This window comes from Budorcas taxicolor, chromosome X (genome assembly GCF_023091745.1).
Source record: "Budorcas taxicolor isolate Tak-1 chromosome X, Takin1.1, whole genome shotgun sequence".
Taxonomy (NCBI): Eukaryota; Metazoa; Chordata; class Mammalia; order Artiodactyla; family Bovidae; genus Budorcas; species Budorcas taxicolor.
In genome coordinates, this window is record NC_068935.1 from 77,609,352 (window position 1) to 77,625,735 (window position 16,384).

Sequence of the window (16,384 nt, forward strand, 5' to 3'; positions counted from 1 at the left end):
TCTAGAACAACACACATTCCAGAGACTGAATAACCTTTTCTTAAAATTATGTCTACTCACATACTCCTTTCTTTTGGAGGGGAAATTCCTCCCTGAATAAATGTATCTTTTAGGTAGGTTCGAGTGGCTCAGACAGTAAAGAATTTGCCAGCAATGCAGGCGACCCGGTTTCGATGCCTGGGTCAGGAAGATCCCCTGGAGAAGGGAATAGCTACCCACTCCAGTATTCTTGCGTGGAGAATCCCATGGAAGGAGGAGCCTGGTAGGCTACAGTCCATGGTGTTGCAAAGAGCTGGACACAACTGAGTGACTAACACTTTCACTTTTCACTTAGGTAGATTTTATTTAATTTATTTAAGTAGAATGGTAACTATAATTCCATACCTAATATTCTAATACCAACTCTGGAGTGTTTTTCTACAAACCAGTGTCTAAATATCCCTTGTGGTTTTTCATTTTGAGCCCCAAAGGGAAGCAGAAATAGACTGAAGAGGTGTATAAGAGACCATTCATTCAACAAAAGTTTGTTGATTCCTGACTTAACGTTTGATTTTCAACACCATGAGCTGATTTTAATAGGTACTTGGAATAAAGTAGATATTTTATCAAGCAAGTCTTTGAGGAATAAATTGAAATAAGTAGAAATTCACAATCCAAAAAAGGGAAGGGAATAGCAATGACTATAGCATAGAAGTTTGAAATGTACTGGCCATCAAGGTAAGGCTAGATATCTTCCTTGGTTAGAGTGTAAGATAGGTCTGGAAAAATGGCAAGCGATGGAGCTAAAAACCTTGGGGTTAACTGTTTAAGGCCCTGTGTACCATGCTTTGGTTTCCCAAGTCGCTCAGTGGTAAAGAATCTGCCTGCCAATGCAAGAGACCCAGGAGATGTGGATTCAACCCCTGGATCGGGAAGATCCCCTAGAGAAAGAGATGGCAACTCACTCTATATTCTTGCTTGAAAATTCCATGGAAAGAGGAGCCTGGTGGGCTACAGCCCATGGAGTCGCAAAAGTCAGACACGACTTAGCGATTGAGCACACATGAACATACCATGCTAAGTAGTTTGGAGTTTGGAGTTTAGTCTATAGTCAATAGAAAGCCATTCAAGATAAATAATAAAGAAAGTTTCAAATAGCAGGAAGATAGATTGGATGGAGGAGAAAATTAAGATGGGGCTTCCCCTTTGGCTCATTGGTAAAGAATCCACCTACCAATGCAGGAGACACAGGTTTGCTGCCTGGACCAGGAAGATCCCACATGCTGCAGAGCAGCTAAGCCTATGTGCCACAACTATTGAGCCTGTGCAGTAGAACCTAGTAGCCACAACTGCTGCAGCCCTCGCACCCTAGAGCCCATGCTCTGTAACAAGAGAAGCCACTGCAATGAGAAGTGTGTGCACTGCAACTAGAAAGAAGCCCCCATTCTCTGCAAGAAGAGAAAAGCCTGCACAGCAGCAAAGACCCAGCACAGCCAAAAATAAACAAATAAAAATTATTGTTTTTTAAAGACAGAGGACTAATTAGAAGTTTAGTAAAAATACTTTAGGCAAGAAATGATGTAGAATTTATGTAAGGCAGTTGTCTTGAGGATAAAAAAAAAGAGTTGTGAGAGATAATTGAGAAGTAAAATATGAAAGATCTTTATGTAAAACTTAGCAATTCTCTGAATATTTTTGAATTCTTAAAAATCTCAACTTTGGTTAAAGGAGAGGCTTAGACAGAAGCTGATTGCAACTTAGAGGATAGTAGCAGAGGAGCTCCACAGACCCTCTCCCCAGCAAAATAACCATAAATGGTGAAAATTAATTTTAGAAAACCAAACATTTAAAGTCACTGGAAATTGTCCTAAGGGTACACAGCAAGTGGAGAAACATTTATTCAAAGATATCTAAATCTTAGCAGTAAGAAAGTATAGCATTTGGGCCACAATCTATTCCTTCCCCTGCCCCAAACTCACCATGACAGAAGCACTATTTGAAGTGAATGCAGCCAGGAATACAAGGCTCCCTCCCCGCTCCCCACCCCAGCTCTCAGTCTAAGGCTGTGATATCTCAGATTACCAGCACTTCTTACTCTCTCCAGCTCTGTGTTGCAAAATTTCTAATCCAGTCAAGAATGACTTAGAGGTTTAGAACTCCCTTCCAGCCCCCTAGTCCCACTAATGGAGTGGATGCTTAACCACAGGCAGAGCAGACCAAGAATACTAGGCCTGGCCCACCTTTCTAGTAGCATGGATGGTAGGGCAGGCCATAAGAACAGAAAACTCCATAGCTCCTCCCAAGAGAACTGATTTTGGGAACAGAATGTGGAGAAGTTCAAGACTAAGGGCACTCTAGGAAACAATGAAGATTTTGGTTCTAAGAAATTAAGAGGAGTCTGATAACTCAATAATACAAGCAATAAGCTATCCTGTAGACTAGCTAGCCATTTTAACAGAGAACCAAGGAAAGAGAGAGCTAAAACAAGCCCTCCTAGGATTAGAACAACTGTCAAAGACTGGCATCAACGACTACATCAAATGGGACCTGAAATTAATTGAATGAAACGGTCAACAATTTATGCCTCAGGGCCTTGTACAATATAATAGAACAATTAATTGACAGTTAGTGGAGATTAACATCTGATACCAACAGAGACAGATCACAGATCCCTTCTCAGCTTTATGGCTAAGATCAAGTGTAATGAATCACAAAAAGAGACAAGTTGCTAAAGCTAAAACCACTATCTTCCTGGGGTGATAGTGTACATATCCAGGGCAGCACCCTCTGAGGAACAACAGGGGCTACATACTATGGGGTAAATAACTTTCACTGAAATAATCCATGTCACTAAACAAATAAACAGGTAAACAATTCCCATAAGGGAAAGTATCAATATCTATATATTATCTATAATATCTGGTTTTCAGTAAAAATTTATGAGGCATGCAAAGAACCAGGAAAGCCTGACAACAGAAGAAAAAGCAGGTGATAAAAGCTCCCTTTGAGAGGAAGCATATGTTGAATTTAGGGAAAAAAGACTTCAAAGCAGTTACTATAAAAGTGTTCAGAAAGCTGAAGAACACCATGCTTAAAGAAATAAAGGAATATATGATTATTGCATTTCATCAAATAGAAAATTTCAATAAAGAGATAAAAATGAACCAAATGGAAAGTTGAAAAATATAGTAACTGAAATGAAAGACTCATTTTGTTGTTGTTTAGTCACTAAGTCATGTCCAACTCTTTTCAACCCCATTGACTGTAGCCCACCAGATTCCTCTGTCCATGGAATTTCCCAGGCAAGAATACTGGAGTGGGTTGCCATTTCCTACTCTAGGGGTCTTCCTGACCCAGGGATTGAACCCACATCTCCTGCTTGGCAGGTGGATTTTTGCCACTGAGCCACCTGGGAAGCCCAAAAGACTCACTCAGTTCAGTTCAGTTCAATCGTTCAGTCATCTCTGACTCTTTGAAACCCCATGGACTGCAGCATGCCAGGCTTTCCTGTCCATCACCAACTCCCAGAGCTTGCTTAAACTCATGTCCATCAAGTCATTGATGCCATCCAACCATCTTATCCTCTGTCATCCCCTTTTCCTCCCACCTTCAATCTTTCCCAGCATCAGGGTCTTTTCCAGTGTGTCAGTTCTTCATGTCAGGTGGCCAAAGTATTGGAGCTTCAGCTTCAGCATCAGTCCTTCCAATGAATATTCAGGACAGATTTCTTTTAGGATTGGCTGGTTGGATCTCCTTGCAGTCCAAGGGACTCTCAAGAGTCTTCTCCAACACCACAATTCAAAAGCATCAATTCTTCGGCACTCAGCTTTCTTTATAGTCCAACTCTCACATCCATACATGACTACTGGAAAAATCATAGCTTTGACTATATGGACCTCAGTAGAGAGACTCAATCGATTTGAGCTGGCAGAGGGAAAAATCAACATACCTGAAGACAGATCAACAGAGATTATGCTGTTTGAAGAGCAGGAAAAAACAATAAAGCAAAATGAATAAAACCCCAGAGAAATGTAGGACACCAACTGCTACCAACTCATGTGTAATAAGAAAAGAGTAAGGAGCAGAAAACATGTTTAAAGAAATAATGGGACTTCCCTGGTTAAGAATCTGCCTCCCAATGCAAGGTACACAGGTTCGATCCGCGAAGTTTCTACATGCTGTGGGGCAACTAGGCCCAAGTGCTGCAACTACAGAGCCCATGTTCTAGAGCCTGAGAGCCACAAGTACTGAGCCCATGTGCCTAGAGCCCATGCTCTGCAATAAGAGAGGCCACCACAATGAGAAGCCCATGCACCACAACTATTGGGTAGCCCCTGCTTTCTGCAACTAGAGAAAGCCCACACACAGCAATGAAGACCCAGCATAGCCAAAAAAATAAAATCAATCATTATTGAAATAAAAGAAAGAATGGATGAAAACACCCCAAATTTAGTGCAAAACATTAATCTACATATCCAAGAAGCTCAAATATTTCCAGGTAGAATAAACCAAGATTCATATCCAGAAACATCATAGTAAAAAAGTTAAAAGCTAAAAACAAACGTCTTGAGAGCAATATGAGAAAAATGACTTGTTATGTATGTGAAAGTCACTCAGTTGTGTCTGACTCTTTGCGACCCCATGACTGTAGCCTGCCAGGCTCCTCTGTCCATGGAATTCTCCAGGCCAGGAATACTGGAGCATTCCCTTCTCCAGGGGATCTTCCCAACCCAGAGATCGAACCCAAGTATCCCACATTGCAAGCAGATTCTTTACCATCTGAACCACCATAAAGGGAACCCAAATAAGATTATCCACTGACTTCTTTTCTGAAAAAAAGTAGAGGCCAGAAGACAGTGGAATGATATGTTTAAAAGGCTAAAGAAAGGAAGTATACCAAGAATCTTATAACTATCTTTCAAAAAAACAAACTGAGATAAAGACATTCCCAGATAAATAGTGAGAGAATTTGTTGCTAATAGACCTATGTTAGGTGCTTAGTTGCTTCAGTCGTGTCCAACTCTTTGCAAACTTAAGGGCTGTAGCCTGCCAGGCTCCTCTGTCCATGGAATTCTCTAAGCAAGAATACTGGAGTGGGTTGCCATATCCTCCCCAGGAGATCTTCCCAACCCAGGGATTGAACACACTCATGTCTCCTGCATTGGCAGGCGGGTTCTTTACCACTAGCACTGCCTGGGAAGCCCAGACCTACTTTACAAGAAATACTAAAAGAAGTTCTTTATATTAAAATCAGGTGACCAAAAGCAGTAGCTGGAATCTACACACACACACACACACACACACACAAAACCAGACCACTGGTAAAAATAATTATAAAATATGGTATAATTACATATTTCTTTTTTCTTATCTTAACTGACCTAAATGAGTTTAAGCAAGCTCTGGACGTTGGTAATGGACAGGGAAGCCTGGTGTGCTGCAGTCCAAGGGGTCGCAAAGAGTCAGACATGACTGAGCGACTGAACTGAACTGACCTAAAAATCAATTGTATAAAACTTGTTTTATACAATAACTTGTATTGTTGTGCTTATAGCATATAAAAATGTAAATATATTTGATAATATCAGAACCAAGGAGGTGGGTGGGAGCAAAGCTATATTGAATTAAGAAAAAGATAACCAAATCATAACTCAACTCCACAGGAACAAATGAAGAGAATGAGAGATGGTAAATTAGAAAGACATCCTATGTTCATGGATTAGAACACTTACTGTTAAGATAGCTGCTACTGCTACTACTGCTAAGTCACTTCAGTCGTGTCCGACTCTGTGTGACCCCATAGACGGCAGCCCACCAGGCTCCCCTGTCCCTGGGATTCTCCAGGCAAGAACACTGGAGTGGGTTGCCATTTCCTCTCCAATGCATGAAAATGAAAAGTGAAAGTGAAGTCGCTCAGTCGTGTCTGACTCTTAGCAACCCCATGGACTGCAGCCTACCAGGCTCCTCCGTCCATGGGATTTCCCAGGCAAGAGTACTGGAGTGGGGTGCCATTGCCTTCTCCAGTTAAGATAGCAACATTCCCCAAATTGATCTATAGATTCAATGAAATTCTTGTGCACATTCCATCTATCTTCTTTGTAAAAAATGACAAGCTGTTTCTAAAATGTATATGGAAATCCGAAGGACCCAGAATGGTCAAAAGAATTTTGAAAAAGAAGAACAAAGTTAGAGGACTCACACTTTCTGATTTCAAAACTTACTTCCACAGGTATACACATGTTCCCCATCCTGAACCCCCTCCAAAACATAGTAACAGAAGCATCAATAAACTGAGCTCTTGTTAAGCGAAAAACTTACTTCCAAATATTGTGATACTGGCATAAGGATAGACACATAGAATAACAGAATAAAACTGAGAGTCCAGAAGCAACACATGGTCAGTTGATTTTTGACAAGGATGCCAAGATAGTTCAATGGGGAAAGAACGATGCTAGGAAAACTGAATATCCACATGCAAAAGAACGAAATTGGACTTCTTCTCTACCATAGACAAAAACTAACACAAAATGAATCATAGACTTAAATGTAGGAAGGAAAAGTGTAAAAGGCTTTAATCCAGTAGAATACTGCAGAATACTGCAGAATGGGTGGCATAAAGAACAGGAATTTATTTTCTCAGAATTCTGGAGGCTGAAAGTCCAAGATCAAGGTGTCAGCAGTGCTGGTTTCTGATGAATCCTCTCACCTTGGCTTGCAGACAGCCACCTTCCCTGCTATGTCTTCATATGGCTTTTTCTCTCTGTGTGTGCATTCCTGATGTCTCCTTTCATAAGTATACCAATCCCTATTGTATAAGGGCCCCACCCTTATGACCTCATTTAACATGAATTACCTCCTTAAACCTAAGACTTCCCTGGTGGCTCAGACGGTAAAGCATCTGCCTACAATGTCAGAGACCGGGTTCAGTCCCTGGGTTGGGAAGATCTTCTGGAGAAGGAAATGGCAACCCACTCCAGTATTCTTGCCTGGAAAATCCATGGATGGAGGAACATCCATGCTGCTATGAACATTCATGCATGTGCACAAGCTTTTGAGTGAACATGTTTTCATTTTTCCTGAATATATACCTAAGAATGAAACTGCTAGATCATATGGTAACTCTGTTTAACCTTATGAGAGTTGCCAGACTCTTCTACAAAGTGGCTGTACAATGTATAGTCCATGGGGTCGCAAAGAGTCAGAGGCGACTGAGCAACTTCACTTCACCTCCTTAAAAGCCTCACTTCTAAATACAGTCACATTGGGGGTTAGAGCTTCAACATATGAATTTTATGGGGGAAATTTTGAGTTTATAACAAACATTTAGAGAAAAATATAGGATTAAACCTTCCTCACCTTGGGTTAGGCCCTGTTAGATATGACACCAAAAGTATAAGCAAATAAAGGAAAAATAAATTGGAATTTGTCAACTTAAGATAAACTTGTGTTTAACAACTGTTGGGCTTCAAAGGACCCTTTCAATAAAGTGAAAAAATACCCACAATATGATAGGAAATATTTGCAAATCATATATCTGGTAAGAAACTTGTATCGAGAGTATGTAAAGAACTCTCACAACTCAACAGCAAACAGATAACCTAATTTGAGATGGGCCAAGAATCTGAATTGACATTTCTCCAAAGATATTCACATGACCAATAAATACATGAAAAACTACTGAATATCTTTAGTCACTAGGGAAATGAAGATGCAGACCATAATGAGATACCATATCACACCCTCTGGGATGGCTGTAATCAAAAAGACAGAAAATAAATGTTTTTGAAGATATGGAGAACTTGGAACCTTCATATGTTGCTGATGGAAATGTAAAATAGTACAGCCACTTTGTAGAAGAGTCTGGCAACTCTCATAAGGTTAAACAGAGTTACCATATGATCTAGCAGTTTCATTCTTAGGTATATATTCAGGAAAAATGAAAACATGTTCACTCAAAAGCTTGTGCACATGCATGAATGTTCATAGCAGCGTTGTTCGTAATAGTCAAAAAATAGAAACAACCTAAATGTATATCAACTACTCATTGGATAAATAAAATGTGATATGCCTGCACAATTGAATGTTTTTAGCAATAAAAAGAAATGAAGTACTGATACATGCTTCAACGCGGATTAACCTTGAAAACATTATGCTAAGTGAAAGAACCCAAACATAACAAGTCACATATTGTATGATTGCATTTATAAGAATAGTATGACAAATCTATAGAGATATAACGTACATGAGTGATTGCTTGGCCGGGGGTGGGTACGGAATGATGGGACAAGTGTTGAAGGGAAATGGGGAGTGACTACTATGGATACACGATTTCTTTGGAGGAATGGCGAAAATGTTCTAAAATTGATTATGGTAATGGTTGCAGAACTCTGCGAACCCTAAAACCCACTAAATTATTTACTTGAAATTGGGTAAATTATATGGTATGTGAAGAAGATCTCAATGTTACTGTTTTTAAAAATAAGAGAGGGAGAGGCTTAATTTTAGGCAAGTGCAAATCAGTCTGTGGAGTAGACCACAGGGTCAGCCTCATTTCTAGATACTTTAGTATGCTTTACGCAGCACTGACATCTTTGGCCTTACCCAAGCCCTACTTCATTTCACCTGTGTATCTCACCTCTGCACCCTCTTTTCTACAAGCAGTGCCTTGGCTCCATAGAAGGGACAGGAACCAGATGTTATATGTGGTCTTGCTTCAAGAGACAGGTCCTCTCCTGTGCTTAACAGGGTTGTTTAAGATCATTCAATAAATAATTGAACATCTACTATTCAAAATATTATTTAATATCATTCAAATTAGACTGTGAGATACTTTTAGGGGCTATATGAGATGTTTTGGGGGACTACAAATATGAATAAGATTTCTTCAAATTCAGGTAGATTTGTCTGTGGTACAAAGTAAAAACTAAGTTCATAAGAGCAAGAAAAAATAAAATTCTGTGAAACACAGAAGAGGGGAATCAATGAGAACATCACAAGAGGAGACAGCATTTGAACGGGGCCTTGAAAGAACAGTTAGGATTTCAAGATATGGAGAAAGCTGTGTAAACAGAATATCATGAGCAAAAGGACAAATGGTAGATGTGTGTCATTTATATGGTATAGTGACTAGTTAGTGCGACATGAGTCTAAGAGATTGTCAAAACCAGTTTCACACTTACTGCCTTATCTCAATTTATGTTCAAGTACCTTGGCACACAAAGCTGACAAAGTAAAGCTATGAAGCTGATATCAAATATTACTGCCTCTCTTTTTTTCCTCTCTATCCAAGAGGTTAAGGTGGGTCAATACTGCTACAAGAAAGACCCTTTGCTCCCCATGCTGCCCTGTGCTGTGGTTACTGTTCTGGCAGAGCCATGGATCAGGAGGAGTTTGCAATCTGATGATCTGAATCATATAGTCATTTTTAATTTTAAACTTAAGAGTTCTGTGATTTAAAATATTTGTCAATAGATCAAAGATTTAAATGTGAAAAAAAAAAAGAAACTGAAAGCACTAGAAGCATTCATGGGATAAAGCTTTTTAATAAAAGCTTCTGAGAAAAAAATATACTGTAAGCAAAATGGAACTTCAGACAAACTGGGAAAAATACTTGCAACACATATAATGGGCAAAAGTCCAATTTCTTTAATTTTATTAACATATTAATAACAAAGATGGGCAATTCAATATAAATTGAAGTATATGAAAATACAAAAAGTTCATAGGAAAAGAAATATGGCTGATTTATAAACATAAGACTCACAACCTTACTCAAAATAAAAGAGCTACAAATTAAAATGCAAGGATATTCTATCTCTGATCCATTAGAGTAGTAAAGATCAAAAACTTATTAAAGCCTGTGTTTACAAACATGTTGGAAATAGGCAGGCAGTGCTGGTTGGTATGTAAACCGTGGAATTTCTTTGCAGAATAACATGGGGATGACTATCATCATTTAATGTACATGTGGTGAAATGTTTAGAGAGAGGAGTACCAATGTTTGTAGCTTACTTAGAAATATATCCAAAATTGGAAGGACTGTTAGATGGATATAAAATGATTTAAAAGTATAGTAAAATGTTAATGGTTGAGTCCAGATGATGTGTAAAATCTACAGGTGCCACTATAAAATTCTTTCCTTTTTTGTTTGAAAATATTCAAAATTAAATGTTGGAAAAAGTAATATGCATGAATATATGACTCAGTAGTTAGGAATTTACCTTGATATACTGGTGCATATGCACAAAGATATATAAACACACAGATATTCATTGCAGCATTGATAGTAGTGATGAAAGATTAGATACAACCCAAATGTCTTTCATTAGGGAACTGGTTATACAAATAGCTTTTCAGTGGAATGCTATGTAGTCATTATTTTTTTTAATGAGGCAGATATATTTGTCTCCAAGTTGTATATTAAAAAAGCAAGGTGTGGCATAATATACTACTCTTTGCATAATTTTTATATATGCATAATGTATCTCTGATAGGATACAGAGGAAACTGGTTAAGATTGGTTTCTTCTAGAGAGGAAACTTGGCAGGGTGGGAGTCATGTGATCCTGATTGGGAAAAAAACTGTGTAATTGTTGGTATTTCCCTTGATGGCCAGGAAAGGAAAGGAGTTAGTTTTTAAACAAAAATGGATCATGTTGTACACACTTGGAAGCAGTATAGTATCTTGGTTAGGAACTCAGTCTCTGAAATGAAACAAAAGTTGACAGTCAGTTGAGTCCTATTTCCACTAGGTATCAGTTTCATGACTTTAGGCAAACATTTAACTTCTGTAAGCCTCAGGCAGAAAACAGAGGTAACCACCTCTTAGAGTTGTTGTGAAAACTGAATGTATAATTCATGTAAAATATTTTATTTATAAGCTCTCTTTGTATAGTTCAAATTTAGATTATCATTTTTACTCTCCATAATATGGTTTTGGGTTCTTAAAATCATAATCTTCACCCACTTCTTACTATTTAGTCTCCCTCCAAGCCTTCTTTAAAATGTTTATCTTTCTTTTTCCAGATGCCTAGGTTTATACATTTAAACACCAATTAGTTACCTATAGAATTAGAAGTCTGAGAACTTTCATTAAAACAAATATCAATCAAAATTCTTCCATTTTAAAACATGCTGGTGTCTCACTTAGTTGAAAACTAGCCTAGGACTGATTTGTGGTATTATTTTTATGTTTTAGAAATCAAAGTGCTTCTTGATTCCTAAGCAGGAGTAGGACTCTTTGGGAGTAAGGGGGTCAGTTAGTCACTATGGCTGCCTTTAAAGCCTGTAGTGATAATTAACTAGCTCTATACCTTTATCCCCTTTTTCCTCAGGACTTCATATTATCCACAGCCTAGATGAAGTTAATTTCATACAGAACCTTGTGTTTTACATTGAAGCTGCATATAAAACTGCTGTAAGTACTCATTTTGGAATGAATTTTAAACATGTGATGTTTTAAATATACTGAACAACCTATTCCTTCTCCTAAGGCTGCTCCTCATAGTGAACCAATCTATAACACTTCTGGCAGAAGTTGCCTTCGGCCTCTTTCGTTACTAAGCTCTGTCATCCTTCTAGTGTTTATGGTTAAATGGGAGTAGGATAGCTAAGGAGTATTACTGGTCAGTTAGCTACTTAGAAATAAAGTTTAGTCGTGTGTTTAATATCTGTAGACATTGATTCAGTGCTTACTATACAAAAATAATTAATCTTTTTTACAACTACCATATGAGAGGTTTTTAATTAAGTCATTTTTAATGAGGTCATAATATATTTAACATTTCTCTCAGAAATTACTGTTCTTCATTGCACGATGCTCATTGTGTTGAAAATGGCTGTTATATATAGTTCAGTGTTTTACTTGTTTAATTGTTTTGGTTTGATTAGTTGTTTTTTCAGGTGTGAGGGAAAATCTGGAGCCTGTCCCTCCTTATTTACCAGAAGTGAAGTGAAAGTCGCTCAGTCGTGTCTGACTCTTTGCGACCCCATGGACTATAGCTCACCAGGCTCCTCTGTCCATGGAATTCTCCAGGCAAGAATACTGGAGTGGGTAGCCATTCCCTTCTCCAGGGAAGAGTAATTCTAATGTAGATATATGTGGTGCAAACAGATATTATTTGTTGACAGATTTTTGTTTTCTGATACCATAAGCCTGCTGTGATGCGGGGTAAAAACCAGGGTTTTCTGACCTCTGTTGCAGCCAAGGTTGCAGCAGTAGAGTTAATGATATTTGTGCCCTCTCCTGCTCTAATATCTGCTGCACAGACTAGGGTAGAGCTGGGTTTAGGGGCAGATGAGACTCACTATGGGATAAATATGGCTTACCTTTCTGAAACTTCATCTTTTGACTCAGAGATTTGACATTAAAAGTAACTTAAGGTAAACACCAAAATAAATACAAGTGTGTTTGTGCATGTGCAAGCATGTGTGTGCATATGAGTATTTCCAAGTTCTGTTCAATGAGAGCATAGAAGCCTGACACCACAGTGGCAATGAGCACTGGTACTCAGGTCTTGAATATAACTCATTCTCCAATAAAAAGAATGAGAACTCCTTGTAAAAGTGGTTGATTCCAGGACTGGGGCAGGGAAAATACAAGATGAGATTATACTTGAGCATCTTATAATGACAGAAAGCAAGGAAGTGTTTTTAAAAATGGAGCGTGTTAAAAGAACACAGGAGCCAATCTAGAAGAACTCCCAATGGCCAGAGCTGGAACAATTTGAGCAAAATAAATAATGGTAACATTTTATTACAACCCAGAGGATAACCTAAATATCTATAAGTTATACTGATATAAATAAATAGCTGAGTAAAAAAATGAGGGAGAAAGAATAGCACTTCCTTAGAGAAGGACTGCAATTAATGAGTGTATAGGTAATAAAGGAACTAGAAAATCACCATTGAAACACCACTATAATTGTTGCAGGGATAATTCACTGATGGATGCTAAATTAGTGGATGGATATTCAAGGAGAAACAAGATATTTGCACAGTCATAAAGTGTATCTCTGCAGATATATATTAATTACAGGCATATCTCATTTCACTGTTTCACTCTCTTGCACTTAGCAGTTACTTGTGATGTTTACAAATTGAAGGTTTGTGACAACCCTATGTCAAGCAAGCCTATTGGTGCAATTTTTTGAACAACATTTGCTCATTTCATGTCTCTGTCACATTCTGGTAATTCTTGCAGTATGTCAAATCCTCCACCAGCAAAAAGATTTTGACTCACCCAAGTCTCCGATAATTGTTAGCATTTTCTAGCAATAAGATATTTTTAAATTAAGGTATGTACATTGTTTTTTTAGACTTAATACTATTGCACACTTAATAGACTACAGTGTAGTATAAATATAACTTTTTTTGATTCTTAATATAAATTTATTTATTTTAATTGGAGGTTAATTACTTTACAATATAACTTTTATATGTACTGGGAAACCAAAAAGTCATATGATTTGCTTTAATGCAATATTTGCTTTATCACCATAGTCTATAACTGAATCCACAATATCTCCAAAGGATGCTTGCAATTAGTATAATAATATAATAGGAAAATGGTAACAGTAGAATGGAGAAACTCTGTAGACACTACCTTAACCAAGTGATGAAGGTTAATGTTAACAAGTAATAAGACATCAACATTGTGTACCCCTGATATGATGCACTAAGAAGGAGCATAATGTTTGTAGAATTCTAGTATTCTTGCCAAAAATGCATAACCTCAATCTAATCAAGAGAAGACATCAAGGAAACCCAAACTGAGGGAAATCTATTAAATATATGACCATTAATCTTCAGAAAGTGTCAAGGTATAAAAGACAAGGCTTGAGAAACTGCAACTGGAAGAGATTTAAGGAGGCATGACAAATGCAGCATGGTATTCTGGATTGCATCCTGTAATATAGTAAGGCTATCAGTGGAAAAACTGGTGAAATCCTATGAAAGCCCATAATTCGGTTACTAATATTTTACTCATGTAAATTTCACTTTGACAACTGTACTATGGTTATGTCAAGTGTTAACATTAAGGGAAGCTGAGTGAAAAGTGTATAGGAACTCACTACTATTTTTGAAACTTCTCTGTTAATCTAAAGTTATTTGGAAATGAAAAGTTTTTAAAAAGTAATTTTAAATGTCATCTTTATATTATCAAGGAGCTGTATAGCACTATGGTTTGGAGGACTTGGACTCTAATTTTAGCCCTGTCATTCATTAACTATGTGACCTTGAGTGAGTTGCTTAACTTCTCTTTGCACCTCAGTTTTGTCATTTATAAAACGTAAGGATTAAGGATGATAATAGTGTAAAGTGCATAAGTAAGTTCTTGGTACATTGTCATTGCCAATAGAGAATAAAATTAGAATGGATATTTAAGATAAAATATTTGGGATGATGTTTAGGCTCTGTTTCTTAGATCCCCTAGATATCCGCTTTGATGAAAAATTTTGATAAGCACCTCTTTAGATGAACTAAGTTACAGTTCTTAGCCATCAAGATATCTTCTAACTTCTTGGAGTCCCCAGTAGAACTGAAAGCTACTGTAGAAATAGTTATAGGGGGAACTCAACTCCTTGGCCTCTCCTTAATAAGCATTGTGGGCAAACATATGTATGGCAAGTTAGCTAATATTTATGCCTTTTATTCAAGGGTTGTATATCTAGTAAGCATTTAGTAGTGGTGACTTGCTAATGGTGTGTTGGTTATTTTATGCCAGGACTTCGGGATATGGGAACGCGGAGACAAGACCAATCAAGGAATCTCAGAATTGAATGCCAGTTCAGTTGGAATGGCAAAGGTAAAATTTTCCTCACTCTGCTTTTACCAAGCGTAGGATAAGTCTCATACACTTTTGCCATAGATAAAGCCTTAACATGAATGTGGACTGTCATCAAATTAATTGATCTTTTAAACCATAGGCAGTGTCCAGAGTCTCCCATATAATTATGGGCATGTAGGTAAAGACTTCTTTCATAAGCTCTAGATTTGTATGTACAACTGCTTTTTTTAATATAAATGTATTTATTTTAATTGGAGGCTAATTACTTTACAATATTGTATTGGTTTTGCCTTTGGTAGCATATCTCTATTTACATATCCCACAAGGACCTCAGAAAACATGTCTTAAACTAAAATCATCTCTACCACAACAAAAACAAACAAAAGGAGGCTTATTTTCCCTTCCACACACCAAGTTGAGAAAGCTTGATATCAGGAAACCATCTCTCAATTCTCCACCCCACTCACTCTCCTGCATCCCCATGCTGTTATCTTCATCATCATTATTATCTTCCACTTGGCTTCATCATTTCCTTCCTACTGCTACTGCCTTAGCTTTTATCTCTGAAAACAGCAAGAAGGCATAAAACTGGATAGCAGGAATAGGATCAAACATATCCATTATAATGATAAATATACATGACTTAATTTGTTTCCCCTACCTAAAAGCCAAGACACAGGTTGATTTTACAAACAAAGAAAGGAAATTCAGTCTATACCTATACCACTTCTAAGAGCTCTAAGACAGCAAATTGCCCCAGAAAAATTTAAATCAGAAAGATGGACAAAGTCTGGCCAAAATAAACAAAAAAGAGTACAGGTGACTATGAATTCAAATGAAGTACGATTTAAAGCCAAAAGTATTACATGGAACAAAGGGGACAAAGAGGGTCAAGATAAAATGAGAAAGTCTGGCCTGGAATGTAGTTTCAATTAATACAGAGAAAAATATATTAAAAATACAAGGCAAAATAGAAACAGTTATAAGGGGACAGCTTAACACTGAGAGGCAATGACAGATAAGATAAAACCAAAAATAAGATTATAGAAAATTTAAACTATATAATTAATGTGGTTTAATAAATTTATATGTAATTTTGTCCTTATAAAATATGCATTCCCTGGGTAAATGTTTTTCTTTTTAATGTATTTTTGATTACCAAAATGATACAGATATTGAGCTTATTTTTAAAAATTAAATCATACTCTAATTTACCTCTATGAAACCTGATTTTTTAAATACAGCAGCCTCAAATTTTACTGAACAATATAACCAAACATCTTCTTTCATACAAATAATCTAATTCAATGTTTTCAGTTGCCATACAAATTTAATAATTACTCTATTGATGATAATGCTTTAGTGAGGATCTTTGTACATACATCCTGGTGAACCTGCATGAATATTTTTGTAGGATAGATTCCTAAAAGTGAAACTACCAATAGTTAAGGGATGTACACTTTAAAACTGCCCTCCAAAACAATTTCCACCAGTTTACATTTTCCCCATTCATATATGATGAATATGGGCTTCCCTGGTGGCTCAGACAGTAAAGCATCTGCCTGCAATGCAGGAGATCTGGGTTTGATCTCTGGGTAGGAAGCATCCCTTGGAGAAG

At 37.3% G+C, this 16,384-nt stretch overlaps 1 protein-coding gene across 2 annotated transcripts in view; it reads left to right on the forward strand.

Annotated features, from left to right (window-relative positions):
* The window catches only part of PHKA1 (phosphorylase kinase regulatory subunit alpha 1), a 173,072-nt gene that overhangs the window by 12,070 nt on the left and 144,618 nt on the right, over positions 1–16,384 (forward strand). For both annotated transcript variants that reach the window (XM_052663860.1, XM_052663862.1), the window contains exons 5-6: positions 11,312–11,394; positions 14,704–14,784. In XM_052663860.1, the coding sequence (XP_052519820.1) occupies positions 11,312–11,394; positions 14,704–14,784 (164 nt within the window). The remainder of the gene's footprint in view (positions 1–11,311; positions 11,395–14,703; positions 14,785–16,384) is intronic.